Source organism: Coregonus lavaretus (assembly GCF_964263955.1).
Source record: "Coregonus lavaretus genome assembly, chromosome: 37".
NCBI lineage: Eukaryota > Metazoa > Chordata > Actinopteri > Salmoniformes > Salmonidae > Coregonus > Coregonus lavaretus.
This window is the reverse complement of record NC_140024.1, coordinates 18,445,750-18,466,976: the sequence shown is the minus strand read 5'-3', so window position 1 is coordinate 18,466,976 and position 21,227 is coordinate 18,445,750. Positions and strand designations below refer to the sequence as shown.

Below are 21,227 nucleotides of genomic sequence, written 5' to 3'. Positions count from 1 at the left end.
CATTTACATTATTGTGTAAATAAAAATCAACACACTTGTTCCAACTCATTTTAACAGCCTTTTTTAATCAGTTCAAATTTGATACAAAAGAAGGGGGAAGAGGAAAAAAAAACACTGCACAGTTCAACATATAAAAAATTTACCTCTGCTTTGTGCATGCAGGTGTGGCAAACAACAAAAGTTGCAGCCACAACCCTGAAACCGTCAATTCATAATAAAAAAATTAAATTACAAAGACAGTATCACTGTGAGAAAGAGGGGGTTGGTGATGGCTGAGATCAGAAGATTATGATGAGAAGGTAAAATGCTTGGTGGCTGCTGAGTACCAGGGAAATGTGAACGTGGGGGCAGTAGGTTGTGGAGATGGGGGGGCTATGGACATTCATTTTGTCTCACCATCAGTTCATCCATTATCCTAGACTTTTAAGCAGCTTGGCGCAGAAATAAAGTCCTGTCTCCCATCCTACTCAGCCTGACAGGGACAAAGACAGCCTAGAATGTCCTGAAAAGAACAGACAAAAGTTCTGTCAGGAGTGCGTTAATACAAGGGGTTGACTGAAAAAACAGGTGCTTGGCAATTAGAGGTGGTGGTGTATTTCAGGATGTGAGTAAGTGGTGGTGGTCTGGAGATGAGGGGATTACAGAATTAGAGGGGAGACGTGTTGGAGATATGACAGGGTCAGAGAGCTTACCTAGCGGTGCCGCTCGCGGTGCTCCCTATGTCTATCTCGTTCCCGAACCCGCTCCCGGTCTCTACCATCTCGCTCCCCACTTAGGGAGCGTTCTCGGTGCCGGCGGGACATTCCTGCAGCCTCCCATTCCTGGCTGTAGGACTCTTCCCTTTCTTCCCTTCCCCTGCCTCTGTCCCGTTCTCTGTCCCGCTCCCTATCTCGGGAACGGTGTTCTCTGTCACGGGAACGGTGTCTTTTCCTACAAAGAGAGAGCAAGTGAGAAGTGAGGCCACATTACAATTTCCGTTTGTGATGAAAGAACGGTCCATGAGAGGTCCAAACAATTTTTCCAGCACTGACCTGGAGCCGTATGACTTGCTCTCGATGGAGAAGAGGCAGTCTTTCAGAGAGGTGACCAGGGCTCGACAGCGCTCGTCCCCATACACTCTTGACTGCTTGATGACAGCAATGGCAGTCAAAAGGGTCTCAATGGCCAGGGGCAGGTCTCCTACAACAGCAGGATTTAAGATGACCATGATCTGCATTGTGTACTGCACATGTCAATGTCTTTGGGTCTCTAGTCTAGATTTATCATCATGAATCTGTATTTGAGTGTCTACTGTAGGCATTTTTCAGTGAGAGTCTAACCGGCAGTAGCTCCAGACACAGCCTTGGTGATGGCGCTGCTGGCGATGGCTCTGTTTCTGTTCATCAGCTCATCAAACTCTCCCTCTGGCATTTGGGGTGTGGGAGCTTCACTGTCCCTACTGCTAGAGAAAAACACTCCCTTACTGATCATCATCATACATACATATCCTTGTGATAGACATGTTTACCAATTAATACAAAATCATTCCATAATATAAAGTACAGTGGATGAGCTCACTTGTGCTGGTTGTACGATGTGTTGTGTTGTTGACTGTAGTTGTTGTGTTGTGCTGGAGGAAAGAAGGCGGGGTTGAGATGCAGGGAGGGAGGAGGATGGCTGGGGAGACGTAGAGGTGGTGGAGGGAAAAGGTGGGGCATGGGGGGAGGGGGAATGTGTGGGGGAAGGTGGGGGAAAAGAGGAGGCGGCAGACTAAAGTATGGGACTGACAGAGGGGGAGGTTTGTTGTGAATGTGTTGGGGGTGGATAGTGTGCGGGACAGTGGAGTGGTTCTGGTTGAGCACAGCAGGGGAGACAGAGGCTTTTTTGCCCCCAGTATCTGACGACTCCTTTGAGTTAGAGCGCTGGGGGACACCTACGGAAAAGGAGGAGGGACAGTTTGATTTTGTTTCAATGGCAGCATTGGATATCACTTCCGAGAAAGACTTGAGTACCTATTTATTTACTGTATGTAGATGTGCGCTTACGTTTATTAGCCTGGGCTTCAAACACAGCAAGATTCTGTCGTGTGGCAAAGCGGCAGTCCACCTTTTCTCCATTAACATGACAATTTGGCAAAGTCTCCAGCAACCTCTGCAATGACTCTTCTGTGGCCACCACTACCTCAGCGTATCTATAGAGAGTAAAATATAAATATCAGCTAGTATACGTTATGTTACCAGCTGGATAGAAAATCTATTTCAGAGCTTTGAAATGCCTTCACAACATAATCTACTAGCCATCAGTAGACCACCAGAGCAGCCCTGTCCAGTTCTTCAGGGTCTGGAGACAACACTTTGGCTCTGGATCATGCACAGATAATAAATAATAAAACGTTGGTAGTCATCTGTAAGATCTGTATTTAGCTTAGCTACTGGCACATCATATTTATTTTAAGACTAACTTGACTCAATAGGTGTCTGTTACCAGGTCTCCCTAGAACACTATGACCAGACCCAGTCATGAAATGGCGAAACACCCAGTTAATAAATAGTGAAGAAATAGATCACATTAGATTAGAATGATGCCCACTGGATAGGCCTAACTCTCACCCCCTGGACTGGCCATTAGCTCTGTTCTCAGCAAATTTTATCTCCACAATGTCCTTCACGCCCAAGGTGCGCGCCACGTTAATAAGGTCTTTGTCGGAGGTCCACTGAGGAGAGGGGTAAAGGAAGACAAGGGAGAGAAAGAGGGAGAAGATTAGTAAAAATGAAGGATAGGGATAGAAAGGTAATAGGTCTACGTGGCTGTATCTCATTACAGAACATATGCTAATATATTAGCAAACTGGACTGAAGGTAATGGTGGTGGTGGGAGACTCACCCAGGAAAAGTTGCCCACATATACAGCCAGTCTCTTGTTCCACACCCCACTGTAAGTGTACAGTATTGTTGGTTTGCTCTCCTCTTTCGTTGGCTGGTCCTTGCTGAGAGGGATAGCATCCTCTGAGAATTTCCTTTCCCGGCTCACAGAGCCAGTGAGCACATCATCATAAAGATCACTTGCCTCTGCCGTCGTCGCAAAATCTCCATCCTATAGAGAGAAGATGGACAGAAGATAGACATCATCCCTCAATGCCTAGCTACATTCTTATCACTCACAATGACCATCCCTGAAGAATCAGACAAACTACGAGAGAACACTAACCGCCACATCTGTATTGTTGATATCATGGATATTAAATTGAATAGTATGATTTGTTAACATTATATACTCTAAATGTCGCTATTGACATTCATTCATGTAAAATGTTGACATGGTAAAATCAAACAACCTCATCCAACAAGTTATTTTAGTTCCCACTTCAAGAATCTTCTGCATTCGCTTTCAGCTTCTCACAACTATTCATGTCTACAGCTCTTTCCATAAGCTCTCTCGGCCTGTCTTACCTCCCCGTTGTTTTGACTGAAGTTCTCGTCGTAGATGTCTATGAGGTCAGTTGCACCACCACCATCCGCCGCTTTAGCCGCCATCCCGAGTCCTGGTTGGCACTGCAGCCTGTGGCTACGTTAGCAACGTTTTCTCTCAGCAATCGACACTTGGCAATAAACGCAAGGAAATAACTAAACGTGCATGTTTTGCACCTTTCCGTGCGTCTATGTTTTATTGATGTAGCTAGTCCAGCTAGCTAACGTTACCCAGTTAGCCCCGCAATATTGTTGAACTAGCTAGCGAACGTTAGCCAAATGGCTAGCTAGCATCACCTCGCATCTCCAACCCTTGCAGGGAAGCTGGCGTGGACGGAATACCAAAGGCAAACAAATAAATTACCAACCCGGATTAAAAAGTCGACAAATTTTATACTTTCAAAATGTGATATAATTGTAATTAAGTCCGCATGCAAAAACGGATAACATTCAGGTAAGCACTCAGCTAGCTTGTTGCTGCTACATCAGAACAGAAGCGGAATCGAGGAGTGCATCTTTCAAATATCTCCGGTGTGAAACAGGCATGATATCACGAGGTTCCACAGAAATTGTTTAGCTATCAGCTAAATAATATATGTTGTTACATACGTGAATATATAATGTAAATATTTGACATGTTGATACAATTATTATTGTTTAACATTCATTTCAAGAACCATTTGGAAGAAGTAATAATTGCCCTCACCAATATAGCGCCAATTATTTCTCCAAACTAGAGGACATTTCCTGCTGTAGCCATCTGTTATTACGCGACTGTCTTTGGCTAGCAGGGACTTGTGTAATTTAGGACACTGGTTACTCTCGTGTCAACAAGAACAGTCACATCAGGATTCAGCAGTCACAAGGAAGAAATACACAATGCTGTCTGCTCTCGTTGCTAAAAGAGTGAGTAGTATTTGGAATACACTATATATTAGGCTACACGGACTATCTGAGTTAACCTTGTATCCTCATTAAAATTTTAATATTAATTTTTGTACTGTCTCTATCCACACTCACAGGGCCCGACATTCACACTCGCTCACTCACAAATAATATGCACATACATTTATATTGACTACACACGCACACCCAACCACCCACATACAAGCGGCTGCTACTCTGTTTATTTTATATCCTGATGCCTAGTAATCTTATCCCTATACATATCTACCTCCATCACTCCGGTTTCACAGCACATTGTAAATATGGTATTGGAACCGACTCAGTATATAGGACGCTTACTTATTGTGTTCTTCATATTTCTTCTTATTTCTCGTGTTTTTTTTCTAGTATTAGCAACATTGTTATTGATTATTGCATTGTTGGGTTTTGAGTTTGTAAGAAAGGCATTCCACTGTACTTGTGCATGTGACATTGAAACGTGTTAGTACAGTCAATTGAATTTAGTAGCGAGATAGATAGATAGCTAGATAACGTTTGCTAGCTAGATAACTAATGTCAAGGCTGGCAAGCTACCTAGTTGGCTAGAAATGCTGTATATTCTGACTGAAGCTAACTAAAGTTTGCCCATAAACCTAGTTGACTACTGAGTTTGAAAGTAATGTTCTGCTCTCTCTTTTCAAACTGAATGGTAAAGTTGTGTAGTATATGAAGGTACACTTGTGCAACCATACAATGGTTGGACATGGGAGGGCAGCAGATAATGTTATGCAACCAACCTCTTGTTTTGTAGCTAATGGTTGTTAGCTGTCTGGCAAGGGCAGCAGTCCAATTAATACATAGTGGTAGCTAGCTAGGAACAATTATGCTCAAGGTACGCTTCTGTCGGACTGTCATCTGAATTAGCCTATGATCTTTGCCAGTCAGACTTGTGAGTACCCTACAGGACAGTCATTGTAAGCTACTTTTCTAGCAATTAAACTATAATTAAAACCATCTCCTTGTTCAAATCAAATCACAATGTTGTCCAGTTGTTGGTAATGATGATGATGATGATGATGATGATGATGTTGTTGTTTATCTTGTCCAGCTGGTAAGCGGGGTATGCCAGGCATCATGGAGACCAGCTGTGGCAGAACTAATGACTACACGGGGTTACAAAGGAGAGGCACCTGATGACTCTAGGGGTGACCTAATTGAGATCCCCCTGCCCCCCTGGACAGAGAAGGATGGCGAGACCATGGACATCAAGAGACGGCGCCTGCTCTTCCAAAGCCGAAAGAGGGGCATGCTGGAGAATTGCATATTGCTCAGGTGACTGGACCACTAATCATACTGTATAGATTTTTGTATTGATTTTAGTCTTCTATTTAATCCCGAGCAAAGCTCATACTATGATAGAGCCCACAATGCAGATAGAAGGAATTTATAAACCGTCAGTTTTAAGGACAGGCAGCATATTCGTGGTCAGTGGCAGAGGCATGATTTAATTATAGTGTGCAACTTACAATATGTGTATCTGAGTCTTGGACATGTCTCAAAACCATACACTTGCACATGCACATGTGGTCCTCTGTAGCTCAATTGGTAGAGCATGGCGCTTGTAACGCCAGGGTAGTGGGTTCGATCCCCGGGACCGCCCATACGTAAAAATGTATGCACACATGACTGTAAGTCGCTTTGGATAAAAGCGTCTGCGAAATGGCATATTATTTATTATTATACCAATCAAATTGTCTTTCCCCTTTCAGCCTGTTTGCCAAGCAATATCTTAATACGATGAGCGAGCCCCAGTTAAGACAGTATGACAGACTGATCAACGAGCCTAGCAACGACTGGGACATCTACTACTGGGCAACAGGTGAGGAGAGTGGTTCAGCTTCATATTCTCTTATCAACTGTGATTATCCACTCTGATCTACACCAGGGCAAGCAAACCATATAATACTATTAGTTATACTGTTGTTTAGAAACAGTTCTTATTTTCAAGCTGATCTGCTGACTTTCTTAGCATTATGGTGAGCTAATAATGCTATATGAGATATAAAATGTAAGTTGAAGTTAACTGAATGTGTGTTGTCTTTCCCTCATCTCAACAGAGGCCCAGCCTGTACCTGATGTGTACACAGGTGAGATCATGGACCTGCTGAAGGAGTTCACTAAGAACAGGGATCAGGAACAGAGGCTGGACGCACCCAACCTGGAATACCTGGACAAGGGGAGCCAGTGAAGCCTGGCTGACACATCCCTCTCAGGGTGTTTTCATATATAGTCCTCTTTAAAATAACTGATCTCAGGCCTCTTTAAAGTGAACTCTGGGGTTAAAAAAAGCAAAAGATCTCAGTTCTCTTTTTATTCACACTGCCCTTGCCTTTGTATGAGGACTCAACTCTTTTGCCAGTTCACTTCACCTATTTTGTTGTCTGAGTCCTCTTTGCATTCACATTGCTATGTTTAGAAAGGAACCAAGATCTTTTTCCAACATTCATTCAAAGCACTGTGGGTTTTTACAAAGTGCAGGACAAGCCATTCCATCAGAATGAGTTATCGGACAGCTATATATTTTTATTTTATTTAACCTTTTTTTAACTAGGCAAGTCTGTTAAGAACAAATTCTTATTTACATTGACGGCCTACCATATACCATATACCTACTTACATTTAGGAAGCTAATAGATTGCATTTAGTTAAAAGGTGAGACAAAATAATTGTAATCAGAAGATACCATTAACATGTAAATATTATTGGTAACAGAATAAATGGCAGAAGAATAACTGCAGATTAAATAATGCCGTAATTGAAAATGTTACACACATTGTATGCTACTGCCCCTTTTTAAGAGCTAGAATAGATTTTGTACCTTATGTTGTGATTTTTACCAAGTTATGTTGTCGTCTTCTCACACTATTCAAACCCCACAATCGAATAAACAGCGTATGAAGCTCTCTTCGCCTATAGATCACATATTGCAAAAAAAGTATCTGATCTAAAAACTCCACGCATATTTTTTAAAATCAATATCCTAAAACAGCACATGTTTTTGCCGTGAACCAGCACATCATAATTGTATCTAATTTGTGGCACCAATGGGAGGGGCAATTGCAGGGGAAACGGTGTTGCAGTAGTCTAGTGTGTGGTGCGCGAATAATGACAAGCGAACCTGGGGAGCTTTTGTGTTCAAATTGCCCTAAAAAAGGGAACCCGACCGCGGAATTCAAGCGAATCGAACTCAGACCACCTCTCGAGATAGTCTTAAATTCGGTTAGTGTCGGGGGCTCTTTGAGTGGTCTGAGTTCCTTTGGAGTGTTCACACAATCACACTGCTAAAAAAATTAACACCCTCAGAGAATGCTAATGGTTCTCATCATAATTAACCAGACAAACCCACCTCCTGGACAAGGACAATTCCTGCAGCAAGCCATTGCACTACATGCATATTTCTATCACTGCCCTTATTCATAAGACCTTCAACACATAATGAAAATAATTACTTTAGTACACGGATGTGTGAGTTAACTATACTGAACAAAAATATAAACGTAACATGTAAAGTGTTGGTCACATGTTTCATTAGCTGAAATAAAATATCCCATAAATGTTCCATACGCACAAAAAGCTTATTTCTCTCAACTGTTGTGCACACATTTGTTTACATCCCTGTCAGTGAGCATTTCTCCTTTGGCATTTCGACCCAGGTGCTTGGGTGGGTTGCAGTGTCAATGCATGGACACCAGGGGGAAGCAAAACTGCTCTTTCATTCCCTTTTTGCACCTCAACTGCACATCACTGCTAATCACAGGTCTAATTTAACATACTGGGAATACAGATTCAAAAACATGAAGCTCAATACTCACTCTTAAATGCAGAGATGTAGGCACCAAAACAGTCAATAGTTAAATTATATAAGGTTACTGAGGGTTGCACTGGCAAGCTATGGACAACCATCAATGTCCTTGATGTCTGTAATTAGCTTTCAGCTCAGTAACTCAGGTTAAGATGATTCATAATGTATCTAGATATCTGCATAAAATTAATAGGTAAGGCTCTCCTTTCACCATGAATTAGTAAACATATGAAGACGTGGCTATAATGAAAGTGTATCAGGTGTGTAAGTGGGTGCACCTGCTGGGCATAATGTTTGTGCGAGTGTGTGTGTATGTTTGCACCCTGTGTGTTTGCTGGGCTGCAAGCTAGTGAGTGGGAGTTTATGAGTGTGTCAGAGTGTCAAATAGTATCAGTACTTAAATTGCTGATTTTATTTGCCCTGAAGCACATAAACCGTGTTTCTTTCTCCCTCTCCCCCTGCCACCACAGTTACTTGTGTTGACAGTGGTGAGAGTTTCTCTGTTATCATGTAATCTCAGTGGAATGTTCTGAGACCAGCAGGGAGGTGCCCTTTGGCCAGGGGGTGTGCAGAGAATTACAACAGAATTGAGACAAGCCTTCCCTCTGCCTGGTTCTACCCGCAAGTCACCAGAACCATTGTGCTGAACACTCAGGTGATTACAGAAGACATTTATGATTTAAAAGATGATGTCCATCACCTGAGGGAACAGTCTCAGCTCACCAGCACAAACACAATTTGCACTTCAATAGTCTGTACCCAGGCTACTTCCTCGCTTGGCAATCAAACCACTTGGCATAAATCGGCTTAGTTAAAGTGGTGATTTGTACACAATTGATCATAGATTAAATTGCCACACAAAGTCATTTTAAGTAAAGTTCCTGCGTGGACAGGGTGGGGTGGAGATACTGGGTGTGTGTCTTTAAATAGCACTCTGTGATGTCAGCAGAGTCCCCCTCTGTGTCATCTCTGTGACTTTGCTGCCATCTGTCCCACTTCAGAGACATGGACTGGACACATCTTCCTCTGACCGCCTGTCCTTATTTATAACTGTTTCTGTCAGTGTTTGTCTATTAACCTGACACAGTCAATCTGTCTGTATGTCTCGGTGTTAGGCAACTCATCTGGATGTCATTATTTCCAACACCACTAGTGTCAAAGATGTATTGGCCTGTGTCAAGTTTGTATCTTCATATTTCTTCAATTGATTTCTTTATCATCTTACTTCTTAATTGTTTGTCTTGATTAGGTTTTAATCGGAAGAATTATAAACCTGCTGAGAAACAGTTGTCTGATGTGGATGGTCAAAGACTGCACATTCTGTAGGAGCATCTGTACACGTGTATCTGAACATATATTTTCCTGTTCTGCATGATATAAACTTAGATCATGTGGGTGTGATGTTAATCAAACACAAACTTAATGTGCACATTTTCTTTGCTCACATGGCAATAATCCTGTGTTTCCTTTTTTCACATGGCAATGGTCCCGTGTGGCTCAGTTGGTAGAGGAAGGCACGTTCAACAGCAGGGTTTTGGGTTAGATTCCCATGGGGGACCAGTACGAAAAAGTAAAAAAATGTACTACTGTGGATAAGAGCGTCTGCTAAACGACTATAATGTAAAAATGTAATTTAGCCCTGCTCTCTCACTATTAAATGATACGCCTCACCTGTGGATTCTACATATCAGGCTTTCATGTGCTGCACAGTTCATGTTTTTCCATTCCCGTTAAGCTTGTTTGGAGTGTGGATCTGTCTGTCGCCCACGGCCGCCCACTCTCCCCATCTCTAGGTCTTGTCATCTTCTAGCGCTGTGTCTCTGTGTCGTGACAGCTCTCAGCTTTATCCTCCACTCTACACTACCGCCAATCTCTGCTCCCCTGGAATTAAAACTGTACCCCTCTCTCTTTCTTCACTCTCTCTCTCTCTCTCTCTCTCTCTCTCTCTCTCTCTCTCTTTTCCCATACATCCCTCCTCCTCAACATGTCTTCTCATTCTCTCTGTACTTGAGAGAAGCCTGCAGGAAGGGAGCTGTACAACGGAGAGAAGATACTGTCGTAGTTTCACTGTTCTACTACTAATAACCTGTTTTCAGGGCCAGTTTTCCTACCAGGTCATGTGGTCATGAAAAACTTATGTTGTGTACAGGTTTAGAATACTTAACACGAACATGCACACATGCCCTCTCTTCCATGCTCCGTGTAGCTCAGTTGGTAGAGCATGGCGCTTGCAACGCCAGGGTTGTGGGTTCGTTTCCCACGGGGGGCCAGTATGAAACAATTTATGCACTCACTAACTGTAAGTCGCTCTGGATAAGAGCGTCTGCTAAAATGACAAAAAATTGTAAAAAATGCTCAGAGTTAACATGGTTTCTGTAGTTGACTAAAAAATAACCACATGCCAAAAATCAATAGTTGAAATTAACTATTGAAAATAAAATGTATTAAAAAGGAGCCCAAAGGAGGGAGTATGGCAGATGTATGTAGGAAGTGGATTTGTAAAATACTGACAATCTATTCTGTTCTTGTGTTCTGGCTGTAACTATAGTGTGTGAGCATTAGGAATGAACTGTGTGGGAAGCAATGTGTGTGGGTTATGTTGTGTTTTTTTAACACTTGAGAAAAGGACAAATAATACAACTGTTTGTAAACCAGCACTCAGAAACCACTTTTACAGCCTGTCAAAAATTGTCAAAACATACTCCTGTATGGTCCCTTTACTTTGGTCTGAGTCCAAACTGAGCTCTATCATGTTGCTACTCATTAGACTAGCTACCAACTTCTGCAATGCATAGCTGTGAAAGTATGAAAGTAAACAACATCTACAGTAATTAAAATAATCAAGGCAGCTTGGTTTGACAGAACACCAGTGTATGTACAGTATATCATTCCTCTAAGAACTGAGTTTGATGTTCAAGTTGAAGGCCAGATTTGGAGGCAAGGTTCAGACTTTACTGCAACATAATTACTGTTTCAACTAGTACTAGCCAGCGGTAACAGTTGTAAACCTTACAAAGTTCCTCTGATGGAAATCAAACAGGGAGAGAAAGCCACAAGCCACTATGAAATAGCACGGTAAATCGGCTTTAGAAAAACAACCAAAACAATTTTAGAAGTTTCTTCTTTTTATGTACACATTTATATATTTATACACTGTACAGATTTCAAAAAATAAATGGTTGATATATAAGATTGTGCACCCCACAGAAAGAAAGAACAGAAGAGAGCGAGAGAGGGGGCAAAGGAATGTCAAGGACATACAGATATCAACTTTCCCAATTAACACTGATGAGTTTTTACATACACAATTTTCATTGATCCTTTATACAGCGTCACATAAATCCTGGCCTGTTTTGGCCAATCCTCCTCGTATCTCCACCAATATCTGTGTAGAGAGCCCTAATCAGGGTGATTTCAATCTGAGTGAACACTGATCAGTTTTCAGATTTTTTTTAGATCTGTGTTTTGAATTGTTATTGGGCTTTATAGGGCCAAGGAAGGACTCTACTAAGAATCTCAGCTCAATGCCTCAGAGGCAAACGGAACATACCTGGCTTCTGGACCTATTTTCAGCTCAGGTAAATCAAGTCAAATAAATAATTAATTTTCTGTACCATGGCATTTTACCTGGCTGATCTTTTCAATGTAATGCTGCGTCTGCATACGTAATGATGTATCGTTTGCTTGTGTGCTCAGCAAGAGGCAGGGAGGTGACTGGTCCCAGTTATTTTAGGAGCAGATGAGTGCTCTGCTATGTTCTGCTCTGCCTGGAGAGATGGCAGTGATGCAAATGAGGTGATGATCATTGTCTGTCTCACCTTTTCTCTGTGACACTTGGGGAGCGAGAGCATATGGAGGAGAGGGGGAGGGGTGTTGTTTAAGAGCACCTTGTGCCAAAAAGCATGTGTGTCGCAGTGGGGTGTTGGAGTACGTCAGCACTGACGTCTGGAGACCTCGCCCGTCTTAGTCTTAGTGTGTTGGGCCAGACCTAGAGTGGAGGGACAGTGTGTTGTGGTTCTGTAAGCCACATATTAAATGATAAACCAGAACACAAGGCCCCTGATATACACAGGCCTGAGTGAAGGGTCCCTCTGCCCAACAGAACAGGGCTAGAATAGAATATGCTGTATGTGGTGTTGTCAGATATAATGAGCTCCCCTCTCCCTCCTCTTTCCTTCTCTCTTCACTCAGACTCGGCCCCCTCCCCAACCAACCCATAAAACCCCAACAAATAGAAAGCAGACAAATGCCCTTTGTCACATTCCAACATCCCTGTAATCTTTACCTCCTTAGTGATCAGCGACAACATAAATAATTCACTGAACATCTTTATACAGAATAAAAACAGCTAAAAAAACAGATTCCATATTAAGAAAATTAACACACACACACATACACAGGAAATACAAACACACAAACTAACAGTCAGATGTTGACACACTCATACACACATTGCAAACACACACACACACACACACACACACACATCCAGTAGACACAAATAAACAGTCAAATGTAAACAGAAAATACATTTAGTTGATATTATTACTCTTGTTGCTGTCATTCAGACCATTGTGTGATGAGAGAGAGACTGAAGCTTGGAAGAGGTCACACCAGGATGACATCAGGAGCAGGACAGAGCAGAGGGGGTCCGGCCACTAATGGAACAGCCTGGTCCTGAAGCAGGACAGAACAGAGGGGGTTTGGTCCGTAACAGCCGTGGTCCTGAAGACCCACTAACACCCTAACATCAGGAGCAGTACAGAGCAGAGGGGGTTTGGCCAGTAATGGAACAGCCCTCCACTAAGTCCCTAAACATTTATCCACTAACATTCTTATAACAATGTGTTCTATAACATTTACATTTGAGTCATTTAGCAGACGCTCTAATCCAGAGCGATTTACAGTTAGTGAGTCCATACATTTTCATACTGGCCCCCCGTGGGAAACGAACCCACAACCCTGTCGTTGCAAACGCCATGCTCTACCAACTGAGCTACAGGGGACTATAACATGCACACTAATGAATAAGATGTTGACTAACTGACTTACAGACTAACTGATGTAACAGACACAGGTTCCAATAGACAGGCAGAATTACACAACATTACTGACAGGGACAAACAGGTCATGTTAACAACCTTGATGGGGACAAGATCATTTGGCTTAGTGCACCTTTAGAAACAAAACTGACTTGGTTGGGAGAGGGGCATTTATTTATGGTTATCTGCAGTGGATGATGCAATTGCGAGAAAGCAGCTCAGATGGTTCATGTCAAGTTCCTCCTCTGCTTCCCTTTCCACACCAGGCAGCAGGCATTACCCTACAGACTGTACCCCTCTCCCTCTGTCACTGCTTATCCGCTGTGACCTCGCCAAGTCTTCAAACATATCCAGTAGAATACTGATGATGATTATTATCATCATTATTATCAGTAATATTGTCATTATTCATTTAATAGCAGTGCCCAATACTTTCACACGTGCACTCACACTTGCTCTCGCACTCACACTCGCATTCACACACTAGCTGACGCTGACGCACATGCACACGCACACGCACACACACACACACACACACACACACACACACACACACACACACACACACGGAATAATAGCTGTCTTTTTGCTTCTATTTATGGTCTCTGGAAGAACATTTTGATTGGTCTCTTTAGGATTTAAAAAAAAAAAAAAAAAAAACACAACATTGATGACTTTATTCTTTTTCTGTCCGTATTAATTTTTTCTCTCCAGAAAATAGGAATGTCTTTTTACATTTCCCCCATGGACCAGTGTAAATGATCAGTCATTTTCTCATTTTTCGATCTAGAACGTCATTTGGAGTTACAGCACATCACCCACAGCACGCATAGACAACAAGGGGGTCCAGTCAGGAAGAATCACTACAGTGGTGCCAGAGAAAGAGATGGGAGAGATGATGAGTGGGGTGGAGTAATTCCATTATGATCCAGACAGTCCATCTTCTATTCCACTGGCTTGCCTCTCTCTCTCTCTCTCTATCCATCCTTCCTGTTGTATTCTCTGTGGGTTTGCAGAAGGAAACGGAGCAAAGGGTCAACATGGGAAGCAAAAAAAAAAAGATGAACAGCCAATCAGGTCGCTCCTGACGACAGAGAGAGCAGTGATTAGGGAGAGAAGACGCCTCCCCTCACTGCCACAGGACAGTGATGGAGAGACACAGGATGAATGGTGGAACTGGATTCCTGGGCCAGGTCAGTGGCTTGCCAGTCAGTCTTTCACACAGTCACAGATACAATGTTTCCTGGGAGACAGGCTCTTCACCAGCTCCTTACGCAGGATTCTTATATTGTCTATTTGACCCTGTTTTTGTTGGTGGCTGAGGCAGAGTGTACTGCTCCAGAGTCAAACAGGGTAAAGGTGAAAGGACAAAGGAGAAAAAACAACGGTTAAGAGGAAGGTAAAAGAAACAAGACTCAGAAAGGACCCGGCTTAACAGAGGAGAGTAGAGGAAGGTGAAGTTCATTAGGGATCTGAGAGAGGACAGGTAGGAGGAGAGGGTGGCTATTTGTACCCATGTTCCGCAGCGAGTCAGCCTTCTGCATAACGATAGGGTGGGAGGGCAGGGGGCTGGGTGGGATGGTCTGGGTGGATGTCGCTGGACCTACAGTATCAGGCCTTGAGGGCATGCCACTGCTGCACGGCATTACGAGGTTTACCCATCATGTCCTTCCAGTGCTTCACCTCCGCCGGACCACTCTTCCACGAGAGATAGATCTGAGAGAGAGAGAGAGAGAGAGAGAGAGAGGAAAAGAGAGGGGGTGGGAAGAAAGAGAGAGACAGAGAAGGGGAGAGGGGAGGAGGGCAGGGGGAGAGAGAGATGGAGTGAAAGAGAGCGAGGGGGGTGAGATGGATGATGTAAGCAGGATATCTGATGTCACAGAGATCAATATTACTCATACTCAAACATGGCAAAACAGCGAGAGGTAAACTAAACTCTCTACAGTCTGGAGTGTCCCTGCTGTCACCATAAAGCTTGCCAATCACCCTAATCTGAATTTAACTCATATCGGGAGCTGAGGAGAGTCATTAGGATGAAACAGCTGTTTTACTCGCAGCACTTTTCAGAGCAGGGGAACCAGGGGAAAATATTTGTTTGAGAACTAGATTTATGTTAAGATAGAGAGATGGAGGCTCCCAAGCAAGCCACAGCTGTGTTGTACTGATGGTGATTAGACTGTGGGTGAAAGGGCCAGAGCCGGTGATGAGGCGTGTTTGGATTACTTAGGGGTCACTATCAGACACTGGATCCATAGTAAGGAAGCCTGTATCAGGGTTTCAGTGTGTCAGAAAATCAATGGGATAGTGCCTCTGTGTGCCACAAACAAGCCACAGAATCAATGGATATCAATCTCACTGTGTCAGTATGTAAGAGCAATCTTGAGACAGTGACTGTTAATGTGTCTTTGTGTTAGTGTGTGTAAGAGCAGGGTGTATTGTGTGTGCGTGTGCATGTGTGTGTGTCTCAGTATGTGCCAGCAGGGGTCAGTGTGGACTGGTGATGTATGTGGGTGGTGGTCTGGGCATTACGAGGGGGCGGTACCTTGCCGATGACATCGTTGCGACTGAGCTTGTCCTTGTCCATGACGGTGATGATGATGGTGGTCTCTCGGAGCACGTGGGCAGGGACGTCGAAGGGGAAGGACTCGTTGAACACGGGGTTCAGACATCGCTTCATTGTCACCGTCTTCTTCTTCTCCACACGCTTGTCCTTGTGCATCAGCCACAGCTTCACATAGGGATCTGATGTGGGAGACTTCACTTAAACACAGCCTGCATTCCAAATGGAACCCTAATCCCTATATAGTGCACTTATTTTGACCAGGGCCCATAAAAAGTAGTGCACTATCTAGAGCATAGGCTGTCATTTGGGACGCTGTATGGATAGAGAGATACTGAAACCACATTGACACATGTTAAGGTAGACAACAGGCTGTAGCACAGGAAACAGGTGATGACAGAGTACTGTATGTCCTGTACCGGAGGTGCCTCCGATGTCCATGGCTTTGAGGTTGCGGGCTTTGATGATTGTCACAGTGATGGTGTTGGCTTGGGGGTTGTAGCACAGTGACACCAGCAGGTCTCCTCGACTCCCCTGAGAAACACAATGACATCAGCCATTATGACATAACCACTCACCAACCCTCTCTCCCTCCATCTCCTCTATCCCCTCCCCTGTTCGCGCTCTCCTCCCCTCCTCTCTCCCCTTCTCTCTCCCTGTCATCCCTCCTTCTCCTTGTTCCCTCTCTCCTCCCCTCCCCTCTCATCTCCCCTCCTCCGCTGTCCCTCTGTGACTGTCCTTGTCTGTGTGTGTACTCTACTCACGCTGCCGTCGCTGCAGGGCTTCAGCTCCTTCCAGTAGGTCTGCTGGTTGCCCAGGTCCACCTTGTTAAGGGGGATGGACACCTCCCCGATGGGGTCGTTCCTGCTGAAGCGATCGTAATCCAGCACCTGCATATAGAGGGTCCTCTGGATAACCTTCTCATAGGGGAACCCTGGGAGGAACAGACAGATACACACACAGACAGATAAGAGCCTAATATGTGTTGGACAGAGGTTTAGGGAGTACTCTTTAAGACTTTATACAGGATAACCAATAGCCATAAGTCTAGTTATGTGTATTGTTCTAAGACCAGATGCGTGTTTTTTTATAATGTGCATTAGTTGTACTGTAGCTAGAGTATCTGTATCCCAAATGGCATCCTATTCCCTATGTAGTGCACTACTTTTGACCAGGGCCCATAGGGCTGTGGACAAAAGTAGTGCACTATATATGGAATTGGGCGCCATTAGGTACGCATCCTCTGTGTGCAGGGTGATTTCACAGTCTGACCTTCAAACAGGAAGGTCTCGTTCCAGCGAGGGTTGAGGTTCTTCCTCTTGACCTTGGTTTCCAGCTTGTGCTTCTTGTCAGGCAGCAGATAGAGTTTGACGAAGGGGTCTGAGGTGCCAGAGAAGTCCTTGGCGGGAAGCTCCTGGCCCGTGAGGATCTTGACGGTCAGGGTGGAGTCTTGAAAGCTGTAGCCCACACTGAACTGGATCCGGCCCAACTTCTCAACCACAGGCCCTTCTGTGTCCTCTTCTGAGCCTGGAGAGAGCTGGGAGAGAACAGCAGCAGAGAACTCTAATATTTATCCAGCAAATACGATGGTAGAGTCGCAATTGCATACTCCTCGCGTCCTCTCTCCTCGACTCCTTCTCAAAACGCATTGGAGGAGAAGGTCAGAGGGGAGGGACCTCTGGCACTCTCATCCAATGGGTTTTGAGAAGGAGGCGAGGAGAAAGGAGAGAGGACACGAGGAGTATGCAATTGAGATTCTCCCTATGTACACTCAACAACCCTCATCCCACTACCCCCACCCTTTCCCAGCATGGAACACACAGATGAAACACGCTCAGGGACATGGACACCCAAGGTGAACAAGGAGCTTTGTTCCTCATCCACAAGGGGGCAGTCAAACTGCACTTGAACTCACGTGCAATGCCGCCATCATGCTAGCCTAATGTTCAGATAATGTTATGTCATATGTCTGGGCTTTACTAAGCGATAAGGGAGGGAGCGATGGAGGAGAAGGCATATCTGGAGATGAGAGGCAGGAGATATTCTGTGAGTAGAGAGACCCCCTGCCTAACTGGAGCTGGGCCCCGAGGGAGGGAAGGAAATCCAGTTAAAAGGCTGCTATCTGATAGAGAGGGACCAGAGGCTTGGCCCAAGGTGCAGTTCCTGGAATTTAATCTCACATTCTGTATTCTTTCCCACACATCTCGCTGTCGCTATGCCTCTCCGTTCTAAATCTGATCACCTCTCCTCCTTCACTCTCTTGGTGTCTGATGTCTGTCTGTCTTTCATAAACACACACATGCGCACACAGACATACACACATGCACGCATGCACGCACACACCATTTTTGAGACAGCTCTCTCCTGAAATCTGTCCCACCTACAGTTGTCAAAATGTTTCAGGGTCAATCTATTTTTCGTTCTTTTTTATTCTCACGTACTTGTTGCCCAATCTCTTCGCCTGAAACCCACATAACCCACATAAATACAGAACCTCCACCTACACAAAATACAGCCACATTCTGAGCCCACCTACACTATACACATCTCTCCACCCCCAGACCATGTGAGTGTCAGAACACTAAAATAAACATATTATTAACATAATATGCACAAACACCAATCTCTTGTGACAGACTGGCGTAGCTGGCCAGCGCACGCAAGATTTGATTCTGGGTACCGGGATTATGCAAACACACTCACTTTTGTAAACGCAGACAAACCTCCTAAACTCCTGCATAGGTAGTATCACAATGACCCCAAAATAAAAAATAAAACAGTGCCTCAGTGATTTAAAAAAGTTATAGTTATTAACTAGGCCTAGTAAAAGACTTCGACCCACATAGTGAGAGACCAGAGATGGAAAGAGACTGTGGAGAACTGCGGGTCTGATCCCACAGACAAGCCCTGTTGGCTCCCACTCAAAGTGAAAGTATCATCATTAAGCATCACTGGGACCTCCATAACGCAGACATGCATCCCACATAATAACACAGGGCCCATCCCCCACCCCCGCCCTGTCCACCCACCACTCACAGCACTGGGTTCTCAGCGTAATTACCAGCTTTTGCTGAATAACGCATATTCTATTGAGTTTCTCCTTTGTGATAGCCAAGCTGGGTTGGGAAATGTCACATAATTAGCATGTTTGTCATTTAAGACATCTTGCAAATCTAAATTCTGCTACAAGTGGGTGGCGGTGGGTAAACCCATAGACATGCAGAGAGGAGTACAGATGAACAATCATTAACACAGACAGGGAGGGAGGGAGCAGGTTTTCTTACCATGTGAATGTCGCTGGTGGTGACAGAGTTGGCCAGGTCTGTGACGGAGGGGTTCCCGAGGCGGCCTGCCTCATCTGGGGTCTGGCTCCCAGGCTTACCCAGGCTCCTGCTGGAGGGGAGGGACAGAGACACAGTCAGGACAAAGACTGGGAGAGAGGCCAACGGAGCACTAGGAGAATCCTGCTTCTGAAGACAAAGAGCCAGCCTCAGGTCTGTGCTGCAACCTGCAGCGCATCAAATGGCTTCCCACCACAGGTGAGGCTGCAAGGTCTTGTGTCAGATCTGAACGTGACTGATAATGTCCCCAGACTTGGGAGTAACACGGAATGTTAGTGACTTACACTCACACACACACACACACACACACACCTTCACACGCATACATGCACACTTAGTTCCAAACCTTAGTCATTACAAGCATGTAACAGTGTGATAGTTGCGAAACAGCCACAAAAATCGACACAATTAATGAACAAAAGACTAAAAGAGAAAAGACAGGGTGGGGGAGGACTGGGTGTTGGAAACAAAGTGCTCCCAGCCAATATGTTGTAACAGTCTGGTGAGCAGAAGACATGCTGAGCTATAGCAGGTGACACAAGTCAAGACACATAGACAGACAACACTAATTACAGATTAGGCACTGGAAAATGACAAGAGGAAGAGAGAGAGGAAAAATAGAGTGCAGGTGCACTGTAGAAATGGCGGTAGAGGAAGTGAGATTAGGAATGGGTGCTGTGGGAAAGATGAGTGCAGAAGAAGTAGATTTGAAGATTTATCTCAGCAGAGGGTGAGAAAGAGTGAAAAGGGGGGATTTGTCTTTGTTAAGACCAGGAGGATTAACAGAATGAACAAAGTGAGGTTACTGACTCAAATGAACGTGAGACAGAGACAGACACCACAGCCTAGTTCAGTCGAAGCTGGAAGAGAAATAGAGGAGATAGGAGAGCATAAAAAGCCTGGAAACAAAAAAAGAAAGACTTTGTTTTAGTAAAAGAGCACAATAAGGACTAAAGAATAAAGACGAGAAACAGACACGACATGGGCATGCAAAATCAGAGGAGGAGTCAGAGAGGAAGGGAGATGGCTGGAGGCAGTACATCAGAAAGGCTGAGAGGAGAAAGAAGTAGGCGAGCGAGAGAAAAGAGAAAAGGAGGGATAAGATGTGATGTGGGAGGGTGAAAACATAACACACACACAACATGTTAACCGCCAAATAGATACAAGGAACTAATCGCTTGGCTGAGTGAGGTTAATCCCTTTCCAGAGGGCTGTTAGAGGATGTATGTGGGCTGGTTAGCCATATGGGTTATCAAGGAGGAGGGAGGATGGTAACTGTGGTTCCTGAGGTATCAGTAAGTCTGTGGTTGAGGCTACAGATGTCTTTGTCCCTGGTCGTTTGAGGGGTCAGTCACTGTGGTAGGACCGCAGACATATCTCTGTCTGGTCGGGCTCGCTCTGTGTGAAGGGTCAGTCCACAAATGCAAATCCTGTATCTGTGGTTGGTCTGCCTAACACAAGAGAGAGACTGTAAATCTAGTGCGCTGTGTCCTTCCATAAACACTGGCTGGCTGGTGGGATTTCACTTATATACAGTACAACAGAGGCATGCAGAGTTTCACTGTGCCATTATACTCCAGTTTAGCACAGCGCAAGCAATGGCATGCACATACAAAACAATCTCTCAGCTAGTTTTTGCTGCCTGCAGGCCAGATTCTGAGATGTAAGGCCCATAGACTCTGAGAAACGCATGCTGCAATCTAGGGAGGACTACGTGCCATATCATATCTGTCTGTCCAGAGATCCATTTGTTTTCACTATAAGGCACTACATGGATGTTAGACAAGAAGGGGAATGACTAAAGGAATGGGGGTAAGTGGTGTAGCTAGAGTTGCAAAATTCTGGTATCTTTTCCATAATTCCCAGGTTTTCTAGAAATCCCGGTTGGAAGATTCCAGTAATCAGAAGGGAATAAGCAGGAATTCTAGTATCCTCCAACTGGGATTTCTGGAAAACCAGAATTTTGCAACTCTAGCTACACCACTTACCCCCATTCCTTTAGTCATTCCCCTTCTTGTCTAACATCCATTTAGTGCCTTATAGTGAAAACAAATGGATCTCTGAACCCTAGGCGTAGGTGATCAGTGAATA

General features: G+C 44.4%; 3 protein-coding genes across 4 annotated transcripts in view; 1 reads left to right on the top strand and 2 right to left on the bottom strand.

The window, feature by feature from the left end:
* Positions 1-45: 45 nt before the first annotated feature.
* LOC311111636 (cleavage and polyadenylation specificity factor subunit 7-like) lies at positions 46-3,595 on the bottom strand (the record flags this gene model as incomplete). Of its 2 annotated transcripts, none has more annotated exons than XM_084154410.1 (9): positions 46-502; positions 693-930; positions 1,032-1,179; positions 1,320-1,441; positions 1,558-1,912; positions 2,025-2,170; positions 2,589-2,692; positions 2,863-3,072; positions 3,429-3,595. In XM_084154410.1, 8 exons carry the CDS (start codon positions 3,510-3,512, stop codon positions 693-695), a joined length of 1,407 nt encoding a protein of 468 aa, XP_084010536.1. In that variant the 3' UTR covers positions 46-502. The 2 variants fall into 2 exon arrangements, with proteins under 2 accessions (XP_084010536.1, XP_084010537.1); XM_084154411.1 differs by having other exon boundaries at positions 1,320-1,438; positions 3,429-3,512.
* LOC311111638 (succinate dehydrogenase assembly factor 2, mitochondrial-like) lies at positions 3,499-7,950 on the top strand. The gene is made up of 4 exons (XM_084154414.1): positions 3,499-4,352; positions 5,440-5,663; positions 6,101-6,210; positions 6,449-7,950. Exons 1-4 carry the CDS (start codon positions 4,326-4,328, stop codon positions 6,577-6,579), a joined length of 492 nt encoding a protein of 163 aa, XP_084010540.1. The 5' UTR covers positions 3,499-4,325; the 3' UTR covers positions 6,580-7,950.
* Positions 7,951-14,846: 6,896 nt separating this feature from the next.
* LOC311111150 (synaptotagmin-7-like) overlaps positions 14,847-21,227 on the bottom strand; it is a gene marked incomplete at both ends in the record, with an annotated part of 166,828 nt that continues 160,447 nt past the window's right edge. Inside the window, 6 exons of the mRNA XM_084153838.1 lie at positions 14,847-14,951; positions 15,778-15,977; positions 16,215-16,329; positions 16,560-16,729; positions 17,068-17,332; positions 19,080-19,188. Coding sequence (XP_084009964.1) covers positions 14,847-14,951; positions 15,778-15,977; positions 16,215-16,329; positions 16,560-16,729; positions 17,068-17,332; positions 19,080-19,188 — 964 coding nt within the window. The remainder of the gene's footprint in view (positions 14,952-15,777; positions 15,978-16,214; positions 16,330-16,559; positions 16,730-17,067; positions 17,333-19,079; positions 19,189-21,227) is intronic.

Coding starts and splice junctions, on each gene's coding strand:
- LOC311111638 (XM_084154414.1), top strand. CDS start 4,326: ATGCTGTCTGCTCTCGTTGCTAAAAGA. Junction 4,353..5,439: donor CTGCTCTCGTTGCTAAAAGA/GTGAGTAGTATT, acceptor TATCTTGTCCAG/CTGGTAAGCGGGGTATGCCA. Junction 6,211..6,448: donor CATCTACTACTGGGCAACAG/GTGAGGAGAGTG, acceptor TCATCTCAACAG/AGGCCCAGCCTGTACCTGAT.